This window comes from Lissotriton vulgaris, chromosome 2_2 (assembly GCF_964263255.1).
Source record: "Lissotriton vulgaris chromosome 2_2, aLisVul1.2, whole genome shotgun sequence".
NCBI lineage: Eukaryota > Metazoa > Chordata > Amphibia > Caudata > Salamandridae > Lissotriton > Lissotriton vulgaris.
In genome coordinates this window covers 126,493,940-126,515,305 of record NC_141688.1, presented here as the reverse complement: position 1 = coordinate 126,515,305, position 21,366 = coordinate 126,493,940, and the positions used below count along the sequence as shown (strand labels likewise).

Sequence of the window (21,366 nt, the reverse complement as noted above, 5' to 3'; positions counted from 1 at the left end):
GGTTATGCTGGATACACGATGAGGGTAATATGAGAGATGTTAGCGAGTGGTTGTATTTATAAAGCGGTGGCATGCTGGAAGCTTGGAAATTTCAGAGATTAGCGGAACGTGTGAGATTGTTTTTAACAGTTGTTGAAGAGGTTTACTGCATATCTGAAACACATACCAATATGGGTCTTTCTTCACAATTCCACATATGAGAGTGATCTTTGTGCGAAAGGAGTATGTTGTGAACTTTTTGGTTTACATTTGAATACTAACATTCTTATCACGTTGTAGATTGACATGACAGCTGAATGTTAATCCACGAGAGGACTCACAGACGGAGTCTGTTGTGTGACCTAAAGGATAGAGCTGGTACGAAGAACAGTGGCTCATTTAGGGTAATACAAACTCTACAGTTGAGAGGAGTGTGTTACAGATTTCCGACTTGAAAGGATGATTTGAGAGTAATGGGATGTGTATTTGTTCTGTTTTTACATTTGGCAGTCCACGGAAAAAGTTATCTAAGTGTCCAGTACTGGTGCCAGGTGACTCTGTTGGTCCTGAAGTAATTGCCCTGAAATTAATGTGGCAATGAAACATGTCGGCGCAGTATAGAGCGGTATGCATGAGGGGCAAGCTATTTTTTATTTGAATAAGTGCACAGGGAATAATAAAGTTGGCATCGAATAAAGTGCAACGTATTTCAATTTTAGCTTCACATGGTCGCATTGTGGGATGTGATTTATTCACTTCACTTCTTTCACAGCACCTATTGTATTTGTTTTGGACACTATATTTATTACTTTTCAAGGCAAGATGGCTACCAATGATGATAAAAGTGGGCACAGCTGGTGAGTATCAACCAGCGAGCTCGATTGGTGGTGCACACGTGAGAGGTCATCTTGCCTTTTCACAATTTTTTGTTTTTTGATTGTGATGCTCAAACATTATGCTCCTTACACATTAACCCTTCTGTACGTTGGTCAGGGGTAACAAAGCGTGGTGACTGCCATCTGTTAAAACGGTTTTTATGTTGAATTGAAGGCAAAAAGCGGGAGGTTACTACCTCGTTATGGAAAAGAGAGGCGTATATGGGAACTACATTTTGTGAATCCCTTCCTCCGCTTTATATTGTTTGGCCTTAAGAGGTGCCCTACAGACCAGGTCTTTTTGTATTTCTATTTACTATTGAGTTGAGGGTGATTTGGTTTGTTCTTTTCCCTCAATAGCTCCTTGTTGTGAGCATTTCCTGGAGGTTATACCTGCTGGAAGTATTTATTTGTGACTCAAAATGTGCATAGTGTATGGCTGTAGGGTATGTGTGTATCTACATTGAATCTGTATATGTGAAGTGTGTGTTTACGTACAGTGCGTATGTAGAGTGTGTGCATTTCTGCAATGAATGACTCTCTGCTGGGGATCTGCCTCTGTGTGTATCAACAGGGGTTTTGGTGTTTGTATACCAGAAGACTGTGTGCCTATGCAGGAATGTGTATGTGTCTGTGCAGGAACTGAATAAGCGGGGGTGCAGGACTACTGCACCTGGTCTTAAGGCTCCCTCGGCGAGCTCCATCTCGCCCCTCTCTTGTAGCCCTCCATTGGCTGCCTATCAGGAAGAGGATTGATTTTAAAGCTATGCTGTGGTGCCATAAAATAATTCATCACAGAGCTCCGGCCTACATGTCGGATTTGGCGACTGTCTATGAACCGGGCAGGTCGCTTAGATCTAAAGGTATGGGTCTGCTCAGAACCACACGTCCCAAAAAGGCCAGAATGGGAGGCAAATCCTTCCGGACTTTGGCAGCCAGGAAATGGAACCTTCTTCCTGCGGATATCAGGATGGAGAATAATGAAATCCTGTTTAGGAAGAAACTAAAAACCTGCCTCTTTACTTGGTGATGGATTTTTCCTCTATTCCTTCTTACACTCTCTCCACAGCGCGGGGACACGCCGGGAGGCGTCACCAGGCGCTCTACAAGCTCCTTTAAATTAAAAAATTAAATTAAATACTGCGCCGTGTTTATCAGTGGAAAAAGTGTGTGTGTATGTCTGTAGGAGGGATGGGTCTTTGCAGGGGGTGCATGAAAGGTCTCTTCCTGTGACAGTCCCTATGACTATGCAGGGAAATGTGTTTGTCTGTGCTGGGATTCTGCGTTTGTGCAGTCAGTTGTGTACAGTGGCTGAGACAATGGAATAGTTGGGAAAGAAGCAGGAAAAGGGATTAGAGGAATATGAGATCTGAGTTAGGAAGACATCAGAATGAACACGATTTCTGCACACAGTTAGACTGACGACTGGTGAAGGGGAAAACTAAATGAAATGAAGGAGATAAAATCAGACTAGACGCAACTGGCCCAATAGCAGATTAAGAATCAAAGAAGCCTGTTCAAAGCAGTCCGTTTGATAAAGACCACCCAGGTAGGTTAATATGATGAATTGTAGATCAGCTTGTTTTAACAGCTCCTAGAACACCTACAGACTAAAAACAAAACCCGGTCCTGCTGCTCCAGGTTTTGCCTGAAATTATGACAGACATGTGGTGATACGTAAATCTGATGACGGCTTCTTTGAGGTAGTGAATAACTTGCTTGAAGAAAATAATCGTGTGGAATCATAGCCGTTTCCATTGCCAAATTCACATGTGCTCCAGTTAACACACTGCCCAGAAAGAATATCATAGTGCGAGTTTCATGTTTGCCACTGTACACAGACATACTGCCATGCCAATTATTCACCAACTCCAAATAATGGATGTTTTATGCCTATGTCCCACTGTAACATACTGCTGGGAACCACTACTGAGGCTGGCACACTACTACTGGGTAGACCTCTTGTTCTGATATTTCAGCCGTGTCTCTGGCAAAATGATGCACTGAGTCACGAATAGTGTTCAACCTCCTGATAATGGCATTTATGCTCCAATATTTGACCACAACAGCAGGCATCTTATGGCAATCACCACCTCTCCAACTTCATTTCATTTCTAATCTTTTTGCTTTGACTTCAAAATGGATGAACATGCAAACTGGACTCAAATTGCCTTGTCGACAAGGATGTCCAAACAGCAGTACTTGGAAGTCAGTTATTCAGGAGCATTTACTATTGTGTTTCAGTACTTTTTCAGTACTTTTTAGCTGAACAAGGATAATATCACTTTTCAAAGTAAATCAAGTTTTTTTCGAGCATTTTTTTGGAAGCATAATTATGTTTTATGGTTAGTTTTATTAAAACAAATACCTACTACGTTTTCGTGACAGTCTTTATTACTGATATAGGGATTAGGGGTGACAAGGAGACCTTTTTTCAGAACAAGTAGATTTACGTTGCTTTTCGCCCATTGGAAAGTAGATTTTTTTAAACAAAAAAGTCCACAACCTGTGCTATATATATAAAACAGACATTTACCTCTTAGCATGGCTTGGTCATCAGCTAACCCAACATGACATGAGCATCATAATATTTTCCTTCCTCTGGCTGGCATACTAATCCAGTAAGCGATAGATACATCAACATTCTGAGGAGTTAAACACAGTAACAACAGTCATATGTGAGAATAAACATACACACATTTATTTAAACATTTTTTACTTAAACATTTTCCCTTGCATCAGATAAAAATTACAAATATTTATTCCGGGTGAGGGCCCAATTTTTAGAGCTTGAAAAGCAAGTCATTACATTTTCATTCAACTTCTACAACTGATCCATGCCAGTATGTATAAAGTACATGTGTCATGCTGTAGTATACGGCATGCAGTGTTAAGTGCACCTCTGCATAGGAGTTCAAACGGGATTTGTGTAGTTCAGCTCTGAAGTATGTCCACCTTGGGTGTTCTTACTTGAGTGGCAGCCTCTGCGCGTGTGCTGCGCTGTTTGCATACTTTGCTAACACTCTCTGTCTCTACTGTTAGGAAGCTCTCTGTTACTTCTTGCCATTGATCCACTAGTGGTTTCCTACGTATGCCCCTATATTTCTCTAGGTGTATACCGGTGCCATCCTCCACACTGATAATACACAGACATGATTACAAATCTTTCTACAATTAAATTCAAAGCATTGGGGTGTGGCCTAGCCAGATGGCAGAAAATAAGTATTCTCCCCCTCCCCCACCTCGCCCTTCTTGGCACCCTCTCCGAGTGCAACGGACAGCCTAAGACAAGGCTCCGAGCTTCAGACCCCCTCGCCCCCATTACTCCCCTCTTTCTTCCCCGTGCCCGGACCCTACCCTCCGCGTACCCCCCTTTTTTGCGCTTACCCCCGCTCCTCCCCCATCCCTAAGTTCCACCCCCCTCTTCCCTTCCCACCTCTCTCCTTCTCCTTTCCATCGGGCACACAGGCCACACAGACCAGCAGATTACTAGAACACTGGAACCATCCTTTACCGATGACGACCCTCGGAGCTATGCACCCGTGCATTGATCAAATCAGTACCCAGAGACAATAATAATAATTCGTTGAGCGCATATATATATATATATATATATATATATATATTCACTGAAAAAATCACAGGTTTCACACCAGTTATAGTTAGGAATTAGCATTTAAAAACCTATTAAATTCACTGAAAAAACCATAGGTTTCACACCAGTTATAGTTAGCTGGAAGTTTTACTGACATAAAACCATTGAAATTCCCACGTTATAGTTAGTTGGACTCACTATAACTTGCGCGCCTGCAATGCACTGCTGATGACGTCACATATTACATCACTCATGACATGGTCAGTGACATCACTGATGACATCACTGATGACATCTCAAATGACATCACTGAGGACATCACTAATGTCATTTTAAATGTAATGTAATGTTTTTAGTGAATGTGTGTCTTTCTGAAAAATAAATATGTTTTATTTATGTATATGTAAAGGTCGATGGAAGAATAAATGTTTAAATAAGTGTGTAAATGGATTTTTTTTTAATTGATTGGTTAACTGGCTTATTAAGTGTATCTTAGTGAATACATATATTTTTTTTTTTTTGTATGTTCTTATATAGCGCTCGACTACCCGGAGGCATCTCGGCGCTTGCCTTGGGAACCCGTCCTGGCTTTTCCCTGTGAGATAGCCCCTAACGGGCATCCCCAAGGTGAAAGCCAGGCATCCCGCCGCGGGGGGCCGTTGTGGAGATTAAGCAAGCTTAATGCCCAGAGTTGCAGAGTGTGAACCCATGATTAGGTCAGGCACCGAAGCGAGAATTATCGAGTCCGTGGACATTGAGCTCAAGACCCTGCCGCGTCGGGAATTGAACCCTGGTCCCGGGTCTGACCTCTGCTTCAGGGTCTGCCTGCTCTAACCAGTGAGCCACACTTCTCCACATTCTCCATATTAGTGAGTAACTTTTAAATATTGAAATATATGTATCAGTGTTTCACTTTGTGTATAAGTGGCTGCATGGGTTGGTGACTGACTCACTATTTGTATGTGTTTTGAAGACAGCATATGTGCAGGACTGTATGGGTGGATGAGTGTGTATATGTATGTATTAGTGAGTGAATGACTGTCTCACTATTGTCTTTATTAGTAACAACATATGTTTTAAGCTAGTATATGTGAGTATTGATGTATATAAGTGAGTATATGTGAGAGTGAGAGATTGTAAGAGTTCCTGTTTAAATAAGTATGTCTTTCTATAAGTGATTGTTTAAGAGAGTAAGTATGTGTAAGTTTCCTTAGAAGTAAGCTGGTAGTGTGTGTTTAGTTGTATATGCAAAAAAATGAATGTTCAATAGGTTATTTGCATGTGTGAGTATGTGTGTGAGTAACTTTTGGATGACTATTGGTGTGTAACAGGATGTATAGGTGTATCACTACATATGATGAGTGAGTATATGTATGAGTGACTATAAAGAACTGTTGGTGAATGAGTGGATGTGTAGATAGATGGTGGAATTACTGAATTGGTTGTTGCAACTGGTATGGGTATCTCCATTTTTTTGAAAATGTTAGTTTCTATTTTTGAATATGTGTTTCAAGGGTTACATTACACTGAAAGGAGGTCTGTCACTATGTCACAAGGATGGTGTCATCAGTTATGTCATGAGTGATGTCACTGACCTTGTCATGAGTGATGTAATATGTGACATCATCAGCAGTGCATTGCAGGCGCGCAAGTTATAGTGAGTCCAAGTAACTATAACGTGGGAATTTCAATGGTTTTATGTCAGTAAAATCTCCAGCTAACTATAACTGGTGTGAAACCTATGGTTTTTTCAGTGAATTTAATAGGTTTTTTAAATGCTAATTCCTAACTATATCTGGTGTGAAACCTATGGTTTTTTCAGCGAATTTCAAAGGTTTTTTAAATGCTAATTCCTAACTATAACTGGTGTGAAACCTATGTTTTTTTCAGTGAATTTAATAGGTTTTTTAAATGCTAATTCCTATCTATAACTGGTGTGAAACTTATGGTTTTTTCAGTGAATTTCAAAGGTTTTTTAAATGCTAATTCCTAACTATAACTGGTGTGAAACCTATGGTTTTTTCAGTGAATTTCATAGATTTTTTAAATGCTAATTCCTAACTATATATAGGGCCTCAAACCTATGTTCTTTTCAGTGAATTTCAAAGGTTTTTTAATAGCAAATTACAATAACTATGAAATTTAATATTTTTTATAATGAATCCTATATTGTATATTTATGTAATACTATTTTCTTTATGTATATTGTTCATGTTTTTTTTTTGCTCTGGAGCGCTCCCGGTGCGCGTACCAGTGAGCGCACCGGAAAGTGCAGTCTTGCGGCGCGCCCCGGTGCGCGTACCGGTGAGCGTCCCGTTAGCGCTATTGCCGCGAATGAAAACATCATCGTGACGTATCGCGTAGCCGCGTCCACGTGATACGCACGGCGTGAGCGCACCCGGAAGCACTCGAGCGCATACGATCGCGCTACGTAAGCGCTCTGCCCCGGGGTGCGTAGCATAAGCGCGTCAGGGCGCGACCCGGGGCGCGTAGCGTAAGCGCGTCGGGTCATGTGACCTAAAAATAACACTTTTCATTGGTTCAAGACAGTTTTGTTTTCCAAATGATGAAAGCCCGGGTCATATGACCTGAAAATAACACTTTTCATTGGTTCAGGACAGTTTTGTTTTCCAAATGATGAAAGCCCCCACCTTTTTTCCTTATTCTCACTTTGTCCTTTGACTGAGGAAGACCTGTTTGGAAATCTATTAGTAACAATTTGTACTGAAAAATGGCTACTGTAGCAGCAGCAGCAGGAGCATCTCAGCCACCACCACCACCACCACCACAAGGACCACCACAACACCACAGTGGTGGAGATGAAGAAGAGGAGGAGGAGGAGGAGGAGGAGGAGGAGGAGGTTCTGCCTGAAGATACTACCCCATATAAGCCAAAGAAGCACATTATCTGGGAGGTTTTTTCAATCCCAAAGGACCTCAAGAAAGTAAATGCGCCAAAGGTTACTTGTCTAATCTGTGGCACTGTACTTTCCATAGGGAACCCTAACAAAAAGTACTCTTTTGGCAATAACACCATGATTCGCCACATGCAACACCGGCACCCTAACAACTATGCTGCGGCAGAGGTCCGAGAAATGACCAGAAACCCTCCCCAATCTTCTCCCAGCACCTCCCAAAGTAAGCAACCCACTCCATCGGGTCCAGAGACAAGGGAGATGGTCCCAAACATACAAACCCAGTTTGGACAATACAAAATCGTTTGTCTATTTTGTGCAAAAACAATTACCTATGGTGAGCAAAGCATTAAACTCATCAACCGTGCTGGTGACACCCACAATTGCCCAAAAAACCTTAATTTTTTCCTGATTTTTTTTGCTCCAGTTGAGCCGTTTACAATTCCCTGTTTTTTGTTTGTCCCCATAAAAATAACACATTTTTTTTTTAATTGTTCATAAAAGCCAAAAAAAGTACAAAATGTTCCAAAAAACAATAAAACAAATATAAAACAACAAAAATAATACAAAAACAGTTCTTTTTAGAACTACCTTCAATTTATCAAAAAATGCTACATTTTTAAAAAAATCTGTCATTCTTTTTTCCCCATGGTACGCTCCCCGGTTCACTCCCCGGTGCGCGTACCGGGCGCTCCCCCCGCGCAAATCGAAAAAAATAAATATTTTTTTTGCCCCGCGGGACCCTTTTATGGCCCCCACATCAAACCTAAGAGGTATGGGGGGTCTACCCTGCCCCCTTTTGGTCATTTCCCCCTTTGTTTTTGCTAGCTCTTGTGTCTCGATCCTACCGAGACACAAGATGGCGGCCGCTCCGACTGTTTGGAATGTTGACAGACACCCGAGAGTCAGTCAGCTTTCCGCGTGCGAACTTGCCTAGCGCGCTGGTGCGTGCCCCGGTGCGCTTACCGGGGCGAGCTTATAGATATATATATTTTTTACCTAAATTACTCAAAATCCACTGGAGCACATATCTTGAGACATAGCAATGGAACATCGGGCTACCAGTCCCTACAATTTTGCCAAGTTTGGTGGAAATCCATTCAGCCGTTCGGGCTAAAAGTGAGTCCAACCGCCCTATTGAAATTAACATGGGGCAAACACGTTTTGGGACCCCCCTTTTTTCTCGGCCCCCGCTTGACGAATCCCCCCCAAACTTTCAGGGAAGGAGCGAGGCAAATTTGAGGAAAATTTCAGGCAGATTCCTCAACCGGCTCCAAAGCTATTCCCAATAGAATGTTGCGGATTCCCTATGGAAAACAATCCTAACTATAACTACCTCCTGGCGACCGCCAATAGGTAATATATATATATATATATATATATATATATATATATATATATATATATATATATATATATATATATATATATATATATATATATATATTCACAGAAAAAACCATAGGTTATAGTGGATATATAGTTAGGAATTTGCATTTACAAAACCTTGAAAATTCAATGAAAAAACCATTGGTTTTAGGCCATATATAGTTAGGGATTTGCATTTACAAAACCTTATTTTACTCGCATAAAACCATTGAAATTCCATATATAGTTATAAGCGCTAACTATATATTGCGCACCCGCAATCCACTGCTGATGATGTCACATATTACATCATTCATGACATGGTTAGTGACATCACTGATGACATCACTGATGACATCTCAAATGACATCACTGATGACATCACTGATTACAACATCCAGTGACTGTATGTTTCTGTAAAGTTAAAATATGTTTTACATATTGAAGAATGAGTGGATATATAAGTGTCTGGATGAAGGATTTACTAGGTGCATGACTGACTGATTGAGTGAGTGATTAAATGTGTCTCACTGAGTGCATGGGTTAGTGACTAAACTGTTTTAATTTGTGCATCATTATATCTGTTCTACAAACTGCTGCATATGTTGATCAGTAGCTATATGAGTAACTGTATGGGTTATTGATTGGTTGTCCAAGTATTTGTATGGGAAACTGAGTGTGTGTGTGTATGGGTGGCTGGGAGGTGTGTGACTCTGTACATAGATGTGTGAGTAGTTGATTCACTATATGTATAGATTCAAAAGTGCATGTGCAAACAGCTGTATGGGCGGTTGACTGTGCATGAGTGTATTAGTGAGTGAATGGATATCTCAGTGCTACATGTCAAATTAAGTACATATGTACATGTGAGAGTTGACATCTATAAATAACTGTGCATAAGAGCTAGTGAATGTGTGAGTGGCTGTATGGATCATTGTGAACATGTATCAGAGATTGTATAAGAGAGTAAATTAAATATGTGTTAGTATATGTTTGAATAAGTAAGGTGTGTATAACTGTATAGTTGAGAAAATGGAGGTGTGATTGATTTTTGGCATAACTGACTAGGTGTGTGAGTAACTCCAGGGATGAGTGACTGTCTGTTTACACTGATTGTATCTAAGGTTATATTAGAGTCTGAAGAGGTTCATGGTATTATCACATGAATGATATCATCAGTGATGTTATCAGTCATGTCAAATGAGATGCTTTCAGTGATGTCATCAGTGATGTCATTTGAGATGTCATCAGTGATGTCATCAGTGATGTCACTAACCATGTCATGAATGATGTAATATGTGACATCATCAGCAGTGGATTGCGGGTGCGCGATATATAGTTAGCGCTTATAACTATATATGGAATTTCAATGGTTTTATGCGAGTAAAATAAGGTTTTGTAAATGCAAATCCCTAACTATATATGGCCTAAAACCAATGGTTTTTTCATTGAATTTTCAAGGTTTTGTAAATGCAAATTCCTAACTATATATCCACTATAACCTATGGTTTTTTCTGTGAATTTCATTGGTTTTTTAATAGCAAATATGAAAAGCTTTAAAATGTCAAGTACGTGATAGATAAAAACATTTTCGTATTTATGCACGCTGATGTGCTTTGAACGCTGCACCACCCCCCCCTCCCCTCTTTTGTCTTAGTAGTACTCTCTCTTTGCAGATACTGAAGGGTAGTTAACGCAGGCCTTTACCCCCGTTGTAATCCGTTGTGCCTGCTTGTCTCTCCATTTGATTGATTGTTGTCCAAGCATTTACTGTTTTAGAATTGGTTCTCTTTGGATCATTCTCTATTTACAAACAAGCACAAAGTCGCAATACTCTGTTTAGTCTTTGCAGATAGTGAAAAATCGTGTAAAAAAATAGAAGTAATCGAGCAAAATCAGTAGGCCACTAATTGGATCTCTTTTTGACCTCGCTAAAATAGAAATATTAGGAACAACCCTTCATGAGAAATACGAAAATAGTGAGATGAACTGAGCTCCACACCATGAGGGCTGCAAGACAGCTCGGCTCCATCACCCATCCCGCACAAAATAACGACAAACCCTATGCAAATATTAAAAATATAGACAACACACCAGCAAAGAAACAGGGTAAAACATTTTATTAAAAAACTATTTACATAACGTTGGTTTATAAGATGATGTCAGTAGTGGACCGATGTGTGAATAGGTCGAAAGCAGCACAAGGCTCCAAGATCCGGATGGCAAGCTCCTGGATGTTGGGTGCCATAGTTCAGAGTTCTGAGTTTGAGCCTTTTTCAATGCCTGTGCTTTGTTGAATCAAAATGGCGGCTTGACACAAAGCTGACACAAGCGTTGCTACTGATGCTATGCAGACCAAAACTGGTTTTCAGTTTGTACATTTTTCTAGATTTTTCAATCCAAGTTTGGTTGACTTTGTAGAACGATGGCTTCAAATTTTCAACATACGGTGTGGTGGCGCTGACTGGGAGGGGGCGCTTCGCTCCTGCCCCCTCCCCAAGTAAGATTTTCATACGTGAAAGTACGTTAATGGTTTTGGTCCCTGAGTTGCTTCGATGTCACTGCCATTCTCAAATGGCATAAGTTCTGGATGTTGGGTGCCATAGTTAAGAGTTCTGAGCAGCGCTTGTAACACTGTCTGAAGCTTATTTCCACCTACTGCAGCTTCACTATTCTCAAAGTAAGTGAGTGTCGTTTGTGGACCTGACTGCATTAGAAAACAATGTGATAAGTTACCTTCCTAAACAGCTTGACGGAGGCCCCTGAGGGGCGGTGTGATGGCCATGGACTCGGAGAAGACGCTTGGCTCCGACACCCTCCCCAAGTCTTATAGCACTGGTGTAGCCTGAGATCGCCCCCGACATAGGCGGCCGGCTCCCGGGGTCCGGCGGAACTTTTTGCCTTTTGATGACTCTTCAATTCTGAACCTTGTCCCATCCAGCTGAGTTGCGCCCACTCTTGCGGCTACAGCGTCTTGCTCACCATCCAGCTGAATTGCGCCCACTCTTGCGGTGCAGCGATAGGCGGCTGCCACAGGACTCTCAAAATGGCGGCCGGCTCTTCGGTTTTGGGCCTGGTCCATTAAAATGGCCCTGGGACACCTTTGAACTCGGACGCTTCCCTGATAGGGCTTGGGTCCCATTCTCGAAAAGCGTCCCCTCAGCAGTGAAGATTCTACAAAAGTCTTGGGGGCCTCCGACTCCCGCAGGCTTCTGGTGGGGAGCGGCTGCCATGATTGCTCGTGGAATGGCCACGACGGAGCTACGAGATGGTAGTGGTCTCATGCTGACGCCAGCTTTAGTCTGAAACATCCAGAAACACTGTAGACTACCAATTCGATCAGTTCCGGTAGCGCCCCAACATGACCCGGAAGAGAAGAACTTGCCCTCCCCTCTTTGACTGATGGTTCTTGTTGCCTGTCCCCTCTGTTGTCATTTAACAGAACTTTTTGGACTGCTGAAAGGGGTTGTGTTCCGAACGCTGGTTGGTGAAGACATTTTGACTATATTCTTGACCTACGTTGTCGCGTAATGCGTTATATGACACGTCGCGTTACCGCACCCGGAAGTGATCCGAGGCGCGGCGCGCAGCGCGTAACGTAAGCATAACAGGTCATGTGACTTGTTAATAAAACTTTTCATTGGTTCATTTTACTTTTGTTAATTTAATGATGAAAAGCTTGGTCATATGACCTAAAAATTACGCTTTTTATTGTTTTCGAACAATATTTTTTTTTCAAACATATGTTATAATATTCCAGGCTAATGTACTTTCCCGGAAAATTTACAACTGTCTTGTAAGTACAATATATTCCTTTTTCTCGAAAAAGGGCGTTTCTTCCTTCCATGACGGAGCCGTTGAGTAAAAGAGATTCGGCCTGCTGTCTTAGTCGCCGATACGCCTGATTATCAGATTCTTATCGATCACTTTATATTGCAGACATGAAAAACACAACTGCCCTTAAGCATTTATCTTTACTGCGTTCCTACATATTATACCTTTTATCCGTCATGTAATTGGACTACTTTATTTCACTTGCCTTTACTGATTCGAAAACAGTGACTAAAAGTAAAAACTTTACCAATGTAAATACTACTACCGTGTTTTGTTTTAAAAACCTTTATTGTGAAAATGTCAGTATACAAATACGGGCCTATAACCACGTGGGCCGGCCACGGAGCAAACTGAAATCGTATATGATGAGGAGACATTTACACTGTAGAAGAACGTAACGAGCGGGCCATTAGGTTGCAAGAACAAAGGTGTCTAACAGTTGCGGAATCGGTGGACGTACATTTTGTAATTAAAATACGACAGGGCCACTTACAATAACATTTTCTAGATATACATTTGCGGGCAAGGAGTTACGAGTCCCATTTATACCGGCGCCATTTTGGGCGAGGCCGGGCAGGTCCAACATATAGTCAAAATGTCTCCACCAAACATCGGCCAGACCAGAACCCCTTTCGGCCCTTTATGCTACAAGATGATGTCTTCCATTCAGAAAATATTGTTGGCAGCATTTTGAAAGGAAACAGAAACAGCCGTTCTCCTAGTGAGTTTCACATTGTTACATTTAGGAAGAATGTTGAAGAGTAGTATGTGGAAAATCTGAAGCCATTTTTCTACAAACTCTCAATCAGACTTGGATGGAAAAAAAAAACCTGAAGAATGTACAAACTGAAAACCAATTTTTGTCTGTATAGCATCAACAGTAACGCTTGAGTCAGCTTTGTGTCAAGCCGCCATTTTCATTCAATCAATAGCGTCCCCCTGCACACATTCAGGGACCTAGTCGTGTCTTCAGATGAAACGGATTGTAGGAAAAGAAGCAGAAAGGAAAAGGCAAAAAGTTCCGCCGGACCTCGGGAGCCGGCCGCCTATGTCATGTGCCACCTTTGGCCACACCAGGGCAATAGTGAAGCTGCAGCAGGTGCAAATAAGCTTCAGACAGTCTTACAAGCACTGCTCAGAACTCTCAACTGAGGCACTCAACATCCAGGACTTGCCATTCGGATCTTGGCGCCTTGTGCTGGTTCCGACCTATTCACACATCGGTCCACTACTGACATCACCTCATAAGCCAACGGGGCACCCCACGCCGACTTTCGGTGCAGCATTGTAGGATGGCCACACCAGTGCGGCAACTTGCTGGACACAACATCGGGGCCATCCAGATCTCGGCGCGTTCGACTCGCTGTACCGCAAGAGTGACCGCAACTCAGCTGGACACGCCATCTTTCGGCGCAGCATTGTAGGATGGCCACACCAGTGCGGCAATTTGCTGGACACCACCTCGGTGCCATCCGGATCTCGGCGCGTTCGAGTCACTGTACCGCAACAGTGACCGCAACTCAGCTGGACACGCCGTCTTTCGGCGCAGCATTGTAGGATGGCCACACCAGTGCGGCAATTTGCTGGACACCACCTCGGTGCCATCCGGATCTCGGCGCGTTCGAGTCACTGTACCGCAAGAGCGGGAGAAACTCAGCTGGACACGCCGTCTTTCGGCGCAGCATTGTAGGATGGCCACACCAGTGCGGCAATTTGCTGGACACCACCTCGGTGCCATCCGAATCTCGGCGCGTTGTGCTGCCTTCGGCCTATTCGCACATCGGTCCGCTACTGACGCCGCCTCACGTGCCAACGGATTTTCTACGCTTTTTGTAGCCCTATGCCGCATAACAGGTCATGTGACTTGTTTATTAAACTTTTCATTGGTTCATTTTACTTTTGGTTTCCTAAAGATGGAAGGCTTGGTCATATGACCTAAAAATAACACTTTTCATTGGTTTAGAACATTTTTTTTTCCCAAACGATGAAAGCCCCACCTTGTTTCTGGATCATTCAGACTGAAGCTGGCGTCAGCATGAGAGCACCACCATCTCGTGGCTCCGTCGTGGTCATTCCGCGAGCAATCATGGCAGCCGCTCCCCACCGGAAGCCTGCGGGAGTCGGGGGCCCCCAAGTCTTTTGTAGAATCTTCACGGCTGAGGGGACGCTTTTCGAGAATGGAGCCCAAGCCCTAGCAGGCAAGCGTCCGAGTTCCAAGGTGTCCCAGGGCCATTTCAGTGGACCAGGCCCAAAACCGAGGAGCCGTCCGCCATTTTAAGAGCCATGTGGCGGCCGCCTATCGCTGCACTGCAAGAGTGGGAGCAACTCAACAACATGGTGAGCGAGACGCTGTAGCCGCAAGAGCGGGCGCAACTCAGCTAGATGGCCGCCACCTGGGGAGGCCCGTTCACGCCGCCTCCCCCACGCCCCCCCCCCCCCCCCCGGGGCGCCGCACGCCAATTTTCGGAGCAGCATTGTAGGATACCAAAACCAGTGCGGCAGTTTACTGGACATCACCTGGGTGCCTGTCGTACATGTTGTGTCAGCCATGGGACACTGGACACAGTCCCATCAACATCTCAACGCGTTCTGCTGCCTTGGGACTATTCGCACAACAGACCGCTACTGACGAGGCCTCCCCCCGCACCACCCGGGACGCCCCACGCTGTTTTTCTGTACTGCATTGTAGGATCCCAAAACCAGTGCGGCACCCAGGCGACATCACCTGGGTGCCGTCCAGAACTCTGCACGTTGTGCTGCCTTGGGACTATTCGCACAAAAGACAGCTTCTAACCATTGTTGCTTTTTGAGTTGAAAAATGTTTAAATGTTTTTAGTTTTTGTTCCGTTCATTATAGTTAAAAGTTAATAAAGTTTTATAATCTTACTTTGTCGGAGTGTTATCTATTTTTTTAAAAACGGGTGAATAGGGCCTTGAATCGGGTTATTGTCATGTGTGGGCTTTGGAAGTGTGCTGCTGCAGGATCGGACATTTCAAACTCAAATGCACGTTCTTTTTCTTACCTTTCCGAAGCATGGAGCGCAATAGCAGGCAGAGAAAGGGTGATGCACGTGTTGAACACTACCTGACCTGGCAAGTTGCTGGCAGTGCCCCCCCGCCCGCTCCTGAAAGAGGGCACACACACACCGCCGCCCCGAGTACTTCACAAATCTTTAAAAGACCATGCGCTTGTTCATGAGGCTTAAATGGTTTATCACCTCTTCTAGAACCCCATGCATCGACCCTCTGACGTTTCCTGGAAAAATTACCATGTAACACAATACCAAGCCCTGTCAGCTGAAACCCCCAAGGAATCGTGGGGCATATTATCAAGGGGGTTTATCTCCGCTTTTTTGGCTTTAAAAGCCATGAAAGCGGAGATAAAATTATCTCCCTATTACCAAGCTGTCGCTAACACCAGTTAGTGACAGCTAAAAGGAGATAGCGACCATCTTGGGCCCCGCTTTGCATGTCAGTGATACTTATCACTAATGACATGCAAAGTGGCGTGCCAAGATGTTAGCGACTGCAAACAGTCCCTAACATCGTGTCACGGGGCTGACTGTCAAGAGACACCTGAATATAAAGACTGGTGGTGCGCCACCCCCCTTTCACCTTGCGTCTTGTCTCAACAGCCGCAGACTTCTACGTGGCATGAGGAAGACGGAGACCCCGACACGGAATGGCCATCAGGGGTGAATGTATACGGCTCCTTTAAGGCCGACGGCTGGGATTGTGGAGTCACGCCCCTAGTGACGACAAAAGCAGGAAGCACGGCATCGAGGACGGACGGCGTTTCCCCCGCGGAGGAGATCGAGGAGGAGAGCAGCGCGGAACCAGGTCGAGGAAGAGAAGCAGACGGAAACGACAAGCCAGGAGGCCAACGGTCGGACGAGTCGCCCTGCCACGCGCCCACGGGAGGAGCGTGGCTTAAAGAGGTACGGGGCCGGGTCGCGGGTTGGGTTGGGAGGCGGAGACAGCCCCCGGTGTAACACTTCCTGCAACCAAACCCTTCCCTGAGCACGAGCACCTTCCGTCACTCCCGTAGTTAACTGGAGCACTTCACGGGGTTTGCGTGTCCTTCACTCCCGGTCCTTGTGTGTTTCCACCCAGAGTGCAGGCAGTAATTCGCCTTCTCTTGATTTCCTTTTCTTTCCGGTACCACGTGGGATCCTGTTATTGAGACGTATCAAGACAAAGACTTCCACGACCAGAAGGCACCGCGGCATTCAGCGATACCCAGAGACTAAAGACTCTTTACCTTTTCATGAAGAAAACGTATATAACAATAAAGCCCTCCTTAAAACCTTTAATCAAAGCCCCAGTGTTTCTCTTTGAGCCGGCCCCTCCCGTTCCAGTGGTCGAACCTCCAATCCTCCCTGAGCCCCCGGGACACATCGCTATCTCCTATTACCAACTTTTGGAGATATTCGCGCTAAGCGCGAATATCTCCAAAATCTAACACCTGCCCTGAGCAGTTCTTAGCCATGTTATCCAATGGGAGGTGGATAACATGGCTAAGAGCATTTGCTCGATAATACATGAATATCGCTGACTTTTCTACGATAATAGCAAGGTTTATCTGCGATAAAAATCGCCGATGTGCGGCGATAATTTGTGTCTCTAAACAAGTTAGAGACAAAAATTATCGCTGGTTGTTCGTAATATGCCCCCGGGTTTTTGCTTGCAGAAATCGGGAGGCGGGAGACTAGCACTGAAATCAGTAGTCACACGCCTGAATCGGGAGGGTTGGCATGTCTGAATTCTCTACAGCTGGGGCCATAAACTACATCCGCAGGGGTAGGTGATAGCCTGGGACCAGCCTGGCATCTAAAATGGCTGCCGTGCACGACAAAATTGTGGCATTGGAAAAAAGGCAAGATGGCGCAGCCGCTGGAAGAGATGTATCAACATATATCAGCCTCCTCAGCCACCCTCAGGAAACATAGGGGATTAGGATACGTCTCCCGCACCCCCTTATACCTAGTAATTTAATTAACGAAGCACAAAATGGCGAATTCCCGTTTCGCTACCAGTTTGCGGCCCAGTTCGCGGCCCGTGAAGCGCTTCTACCGTGAAAAATCATTTTTTTTTTTTTTCCCCACGGGACCCTTTAATAACCCCAACAACATTCCTAGGGGGTCAAGAGGGTGATACCTTGCCCCCTTTCATTAAATTCCCCCTTCGTTTTTCACCTCTTCTTCTCTCTCGATCCTACCGAGAGACAAGATGGCGGCCGCTCCGGACTGTTTAGAATGTTGACAGACACCGGAGAGCCAATCAGCTTTCTGCGCGCAAAGTTCCGAAACGCGAAAAGTAAGCGGACCGGATCGCTGCCCAGAGCGCTGTTACAGATATATATCTTGATTTGAACGTTAATTTCTCAAAATCCACTGAAGCACATATATTGAGACCTAGCAAAGGCACATCGGGCTAACAGTCCCTACAATTTTGCCAAGTTTCGTGCAAATCCATTCAGCCGTTCGAGCTAAAAGTGAGTCCAACCGCCCTATGGAAATTAACATGGGAAAAACGCGTTTTGGGACCCCCTTTTTTTCTCGGCCCCCCCTTGACGAAACCCCCCCAAATTTTCAGGGGCTGCTCAGAAACAAAATGTGCCATTTTCCTGAAAATTTCAGCCGATTCCGTCCACAAACGCCAAAGTTATTAGACATAGAATTTTCAGAAATGCCATAGGGAATTAATCCTAACTATATATACCTACTGGCGATAGCCAGTAGGTAATATATATATATATATATATATACTGACTGAATGTGAACGCCTACTGCAGTTTAGACTATAGTTTCTAAAAGTGCTGTATCAGAACTAGACTATGTGGAATTGCTGGGAATGGTGCTGGGAAAGGTACTCCAGCAAAAATAAGCGGTGCAATGTGACGTGGCTTGTAGAACATATGAAAAGGAACATGGACTAATTCAAGAAGGTGCTGGTAAAGTGTAGAGATGCTCAACCCTCGAGACCTGTGAGACACCTTAAACAGAAAATTATGAGATATCACCACCTTTGCCTAGACATGGTTAAGGACAAAGCTGACATACCCACATAAAGAAATACATTTATTTATATTCTGCAGTGTAGGCAGGTTTATTAGCACGGCAAAACACATTACAAATATCTTAGGAAGCGAGAAGCTTATCGGGAGCCCCCCGGCTGCGAAAGGTACAGAAATGATGTGCGTGATGGAAGGGCTACTGATGGTGGCCCGCCTCCAAACGGAGTAACTGAACTGGTCAGCAGCTAGGATTTGTGGAGGAATTAACCTAAACACGGCGTACTGAAGACTTCTTCTGCCATGGTGGTAGTGAATCACTTACCTGCGCATCATGACTGGGAAACAGAACTCTCCTTTTGAAAGCATGAATTGCACCCAGCTCTTGACGCAGAAGGTGAGGCTTCGCCGAGATCAGCATTGAGAACCAGTAAAGCATAAACGGAGCAGTTGTGATGCACTATGGGTATTGAAGTCCCTGCATAGATATGTGAACCAGGAAATTACCATCATGGGTTCCACGAACTTTGAAATGAATGGATGTCAAATAGACTCTGCCACTGGGCTTGAAATAACAAACTTTAATGAATGGAAAAAGTAAGAAAAAAGTGCAACTGTCTCCTTTAAGATCTGGATATAATGGACTGAGTCCTCCCTCAATGTCTATAGTCCCGTTATATAAACCTAACGAACCCACCTGTGTGCAGAAAGCGGCATTTCTGAATTCTCTACAGCTGGGGCCATAAACTACATCCGCAGGGGTAGGTGATAGCCTGGGACCAGCCTGGCATCTAAAATGGCTGCCGTGCACGACAAAATTGTGGCATTGGAAAAAAGGCAAGATGGCGCAGCCGCTGGAAGAGATGTATCAACATATATCAGCCTCCTCAGCCACCCTCAGGAAACATAGGGGATTAGGATACGTCTCCCGCACCCCCTTATACCTAGTAATTTAATTAACGAAGCACAAAATGGCGAATTCCCGTTTCGCTACCAGTTTGCGGCCCAGTTCGCGGCCCGTGAAGCGCTTCTACCGTGAAAAATCATTTTTTTTTTTTTCCCCACGGGACCCTTTAATAACCCCAACAACATTCCTAGGGGGTCAAGAGGGTGATACCTTGCCCCCTTTCATTAAATTCCCCCTTCGTTTTTCACCTCTTCTTCTCTCTCGATCCTACCGAGAGACAAGATGGCGGCCGCTCCGGACTGTTTAGAATGTTGACAGACACCGGAGAGCCAATCAGCTTTCTGCGCGCAAAGTTCCGAAACGCGAAAAGTAAGCGGACCGGATCGCTGCCCAGAGCGCTGTTACAGATATATATCTTGATTTGAACGTTAATTTCTCAAAATCCACTGAAGCACATATATTGAGACCTAGCAAAGGCACATCGGGCTAACAGTCCCTACAATTTTGCCAAGTTTCGTGCAAATCCATTCAGCCGTTCGAGCTAAAAGTGAGTTCAACCGCCCTATGGAAATTAACATGGGAAAAACGCGTTTTGGGACCCCCTTTTTTTCTCGGCCCCCCCTTGACGAAACCCCCCCAAATTTTCAGGGGCTGCTCAGAAACAAAATGTGCCATTTTCCTGAAAATTTCAGCCGATTCCGTCCACAAACGCCAAAGTTATTAGACATAGAATTTTCAGAAATGCCATAGGGAATTAATCCTAACTATATATACCTACTGGCGATAGCCAGTAGGTAATATATATATATATATATATATACTGACTGAATGTGAACGCCTACTGCAGTTTAGACTATAGTTTCTAAAAGTGCTGTATCAGAACTAGACTATGTGGAATTGCTGGGAATGGTGCTGGGAAAGGTACTCCAGCAAAAATAAGCGGTGCAATGTGACGTGGCTTGTAGAACATATGAAAAGGAACATGGACTAATTCAAGAAGGTGCTGGTAAAGTGTAGAGATGCTCAACCCTCGAGACCTGTGAGACACCTTAAACAGAAAATTATGAGATATCACCACCTTTGCCTAGACATGGTTAAGGACAAAGCTGACATACCCACATAAAGAAATACATTTATTTATATTCTGCAGTGTAGGCAGGTTTATTAGCACGGCAAAACACATTACAAATATCTTAGGAAGCGAGAAGCTTATCGGGAGCCCCCCGGCTGCGAAAGGTACAGAAATGATGTGCGTGATGGAAGGGCTACTGATGGTGGCCCGCCTCCAAACGGAGTAACTGAACTGGTCAGCAGCTAGGATTTGTGGAGGAATTAACCTAAACACGGCGTACTGAAGACTTCTTCTGCCATGGTGGTAGTGAATCACTTACCTGCGCATCATGACTGGGAAACAGAACTCTCCTTTTGAAAGCATGAATTGCACCCAGCTCTTGACGCAGAAGGTGAGGCTTCGCCGAGATCAGCATTGAGAACCAGTAAAGCATAAACGGAGCAGTTGTGATGCACTATGGGTATTGAAGTCCCTGCATAGATATGTGAACCAGGAAATTACCATCATGGGTTCCACGAACTTTGAAATGAATGGATGTCAAATAGACTCTGCCACTGGGCTTGAAATAACAAACTTTAATGAATGGAAAAAGTAAGAAAAAAGTGCAACTGTCTCCTTTAAGATCTGGATATAATGGACTGAGTCCTCCCTCAATGTCTATAGTCCCGTTATATAAACCTAACGAACCCACCTGTGTGCAGAAAGCGGCATTTGAGAAAGAGTCCTGCACTCGAAACGCGTCATGCCATTTTAAAATCCTTTAATAAAGAAACAATTTCTTTGCAGTATCGCTGGTGTGGTCTGGCTTA

At 44.1% G+C, this 21,366-nt stretch overlaps 1 protein-coding gene across 5 annotated transcripts in view; it reads right to left on the bottom strand.

Moving 5' to 3' along the window:
• LOC147729139 (mucosa-associated lymphoid tissue lymphoma translocation protein 1-like) overlaps positions 1-21,366 on the bottom strand; it is a 1,401,591-nt gene that overhangs the window by 1,058,174 nt on the left and 322,051 nt on the right. For all 5 annotated transcript variants that reach the window (XM_086959432.1, XM_086959437.1, XM_086959431.1 and 2 more), the window contains one exon: positions 3,391-3,499. In XM_086959432.1, the coding sequence (XP_086815558.1) occupies positions 3,391-3,400 (10 nt within the window). In that variant the 5' untranslated portion in view covers positions 3,401-3,499. The remainder of the gene's footprint in view (positions 1-3,390; positions 3,500-21,366) is intronic.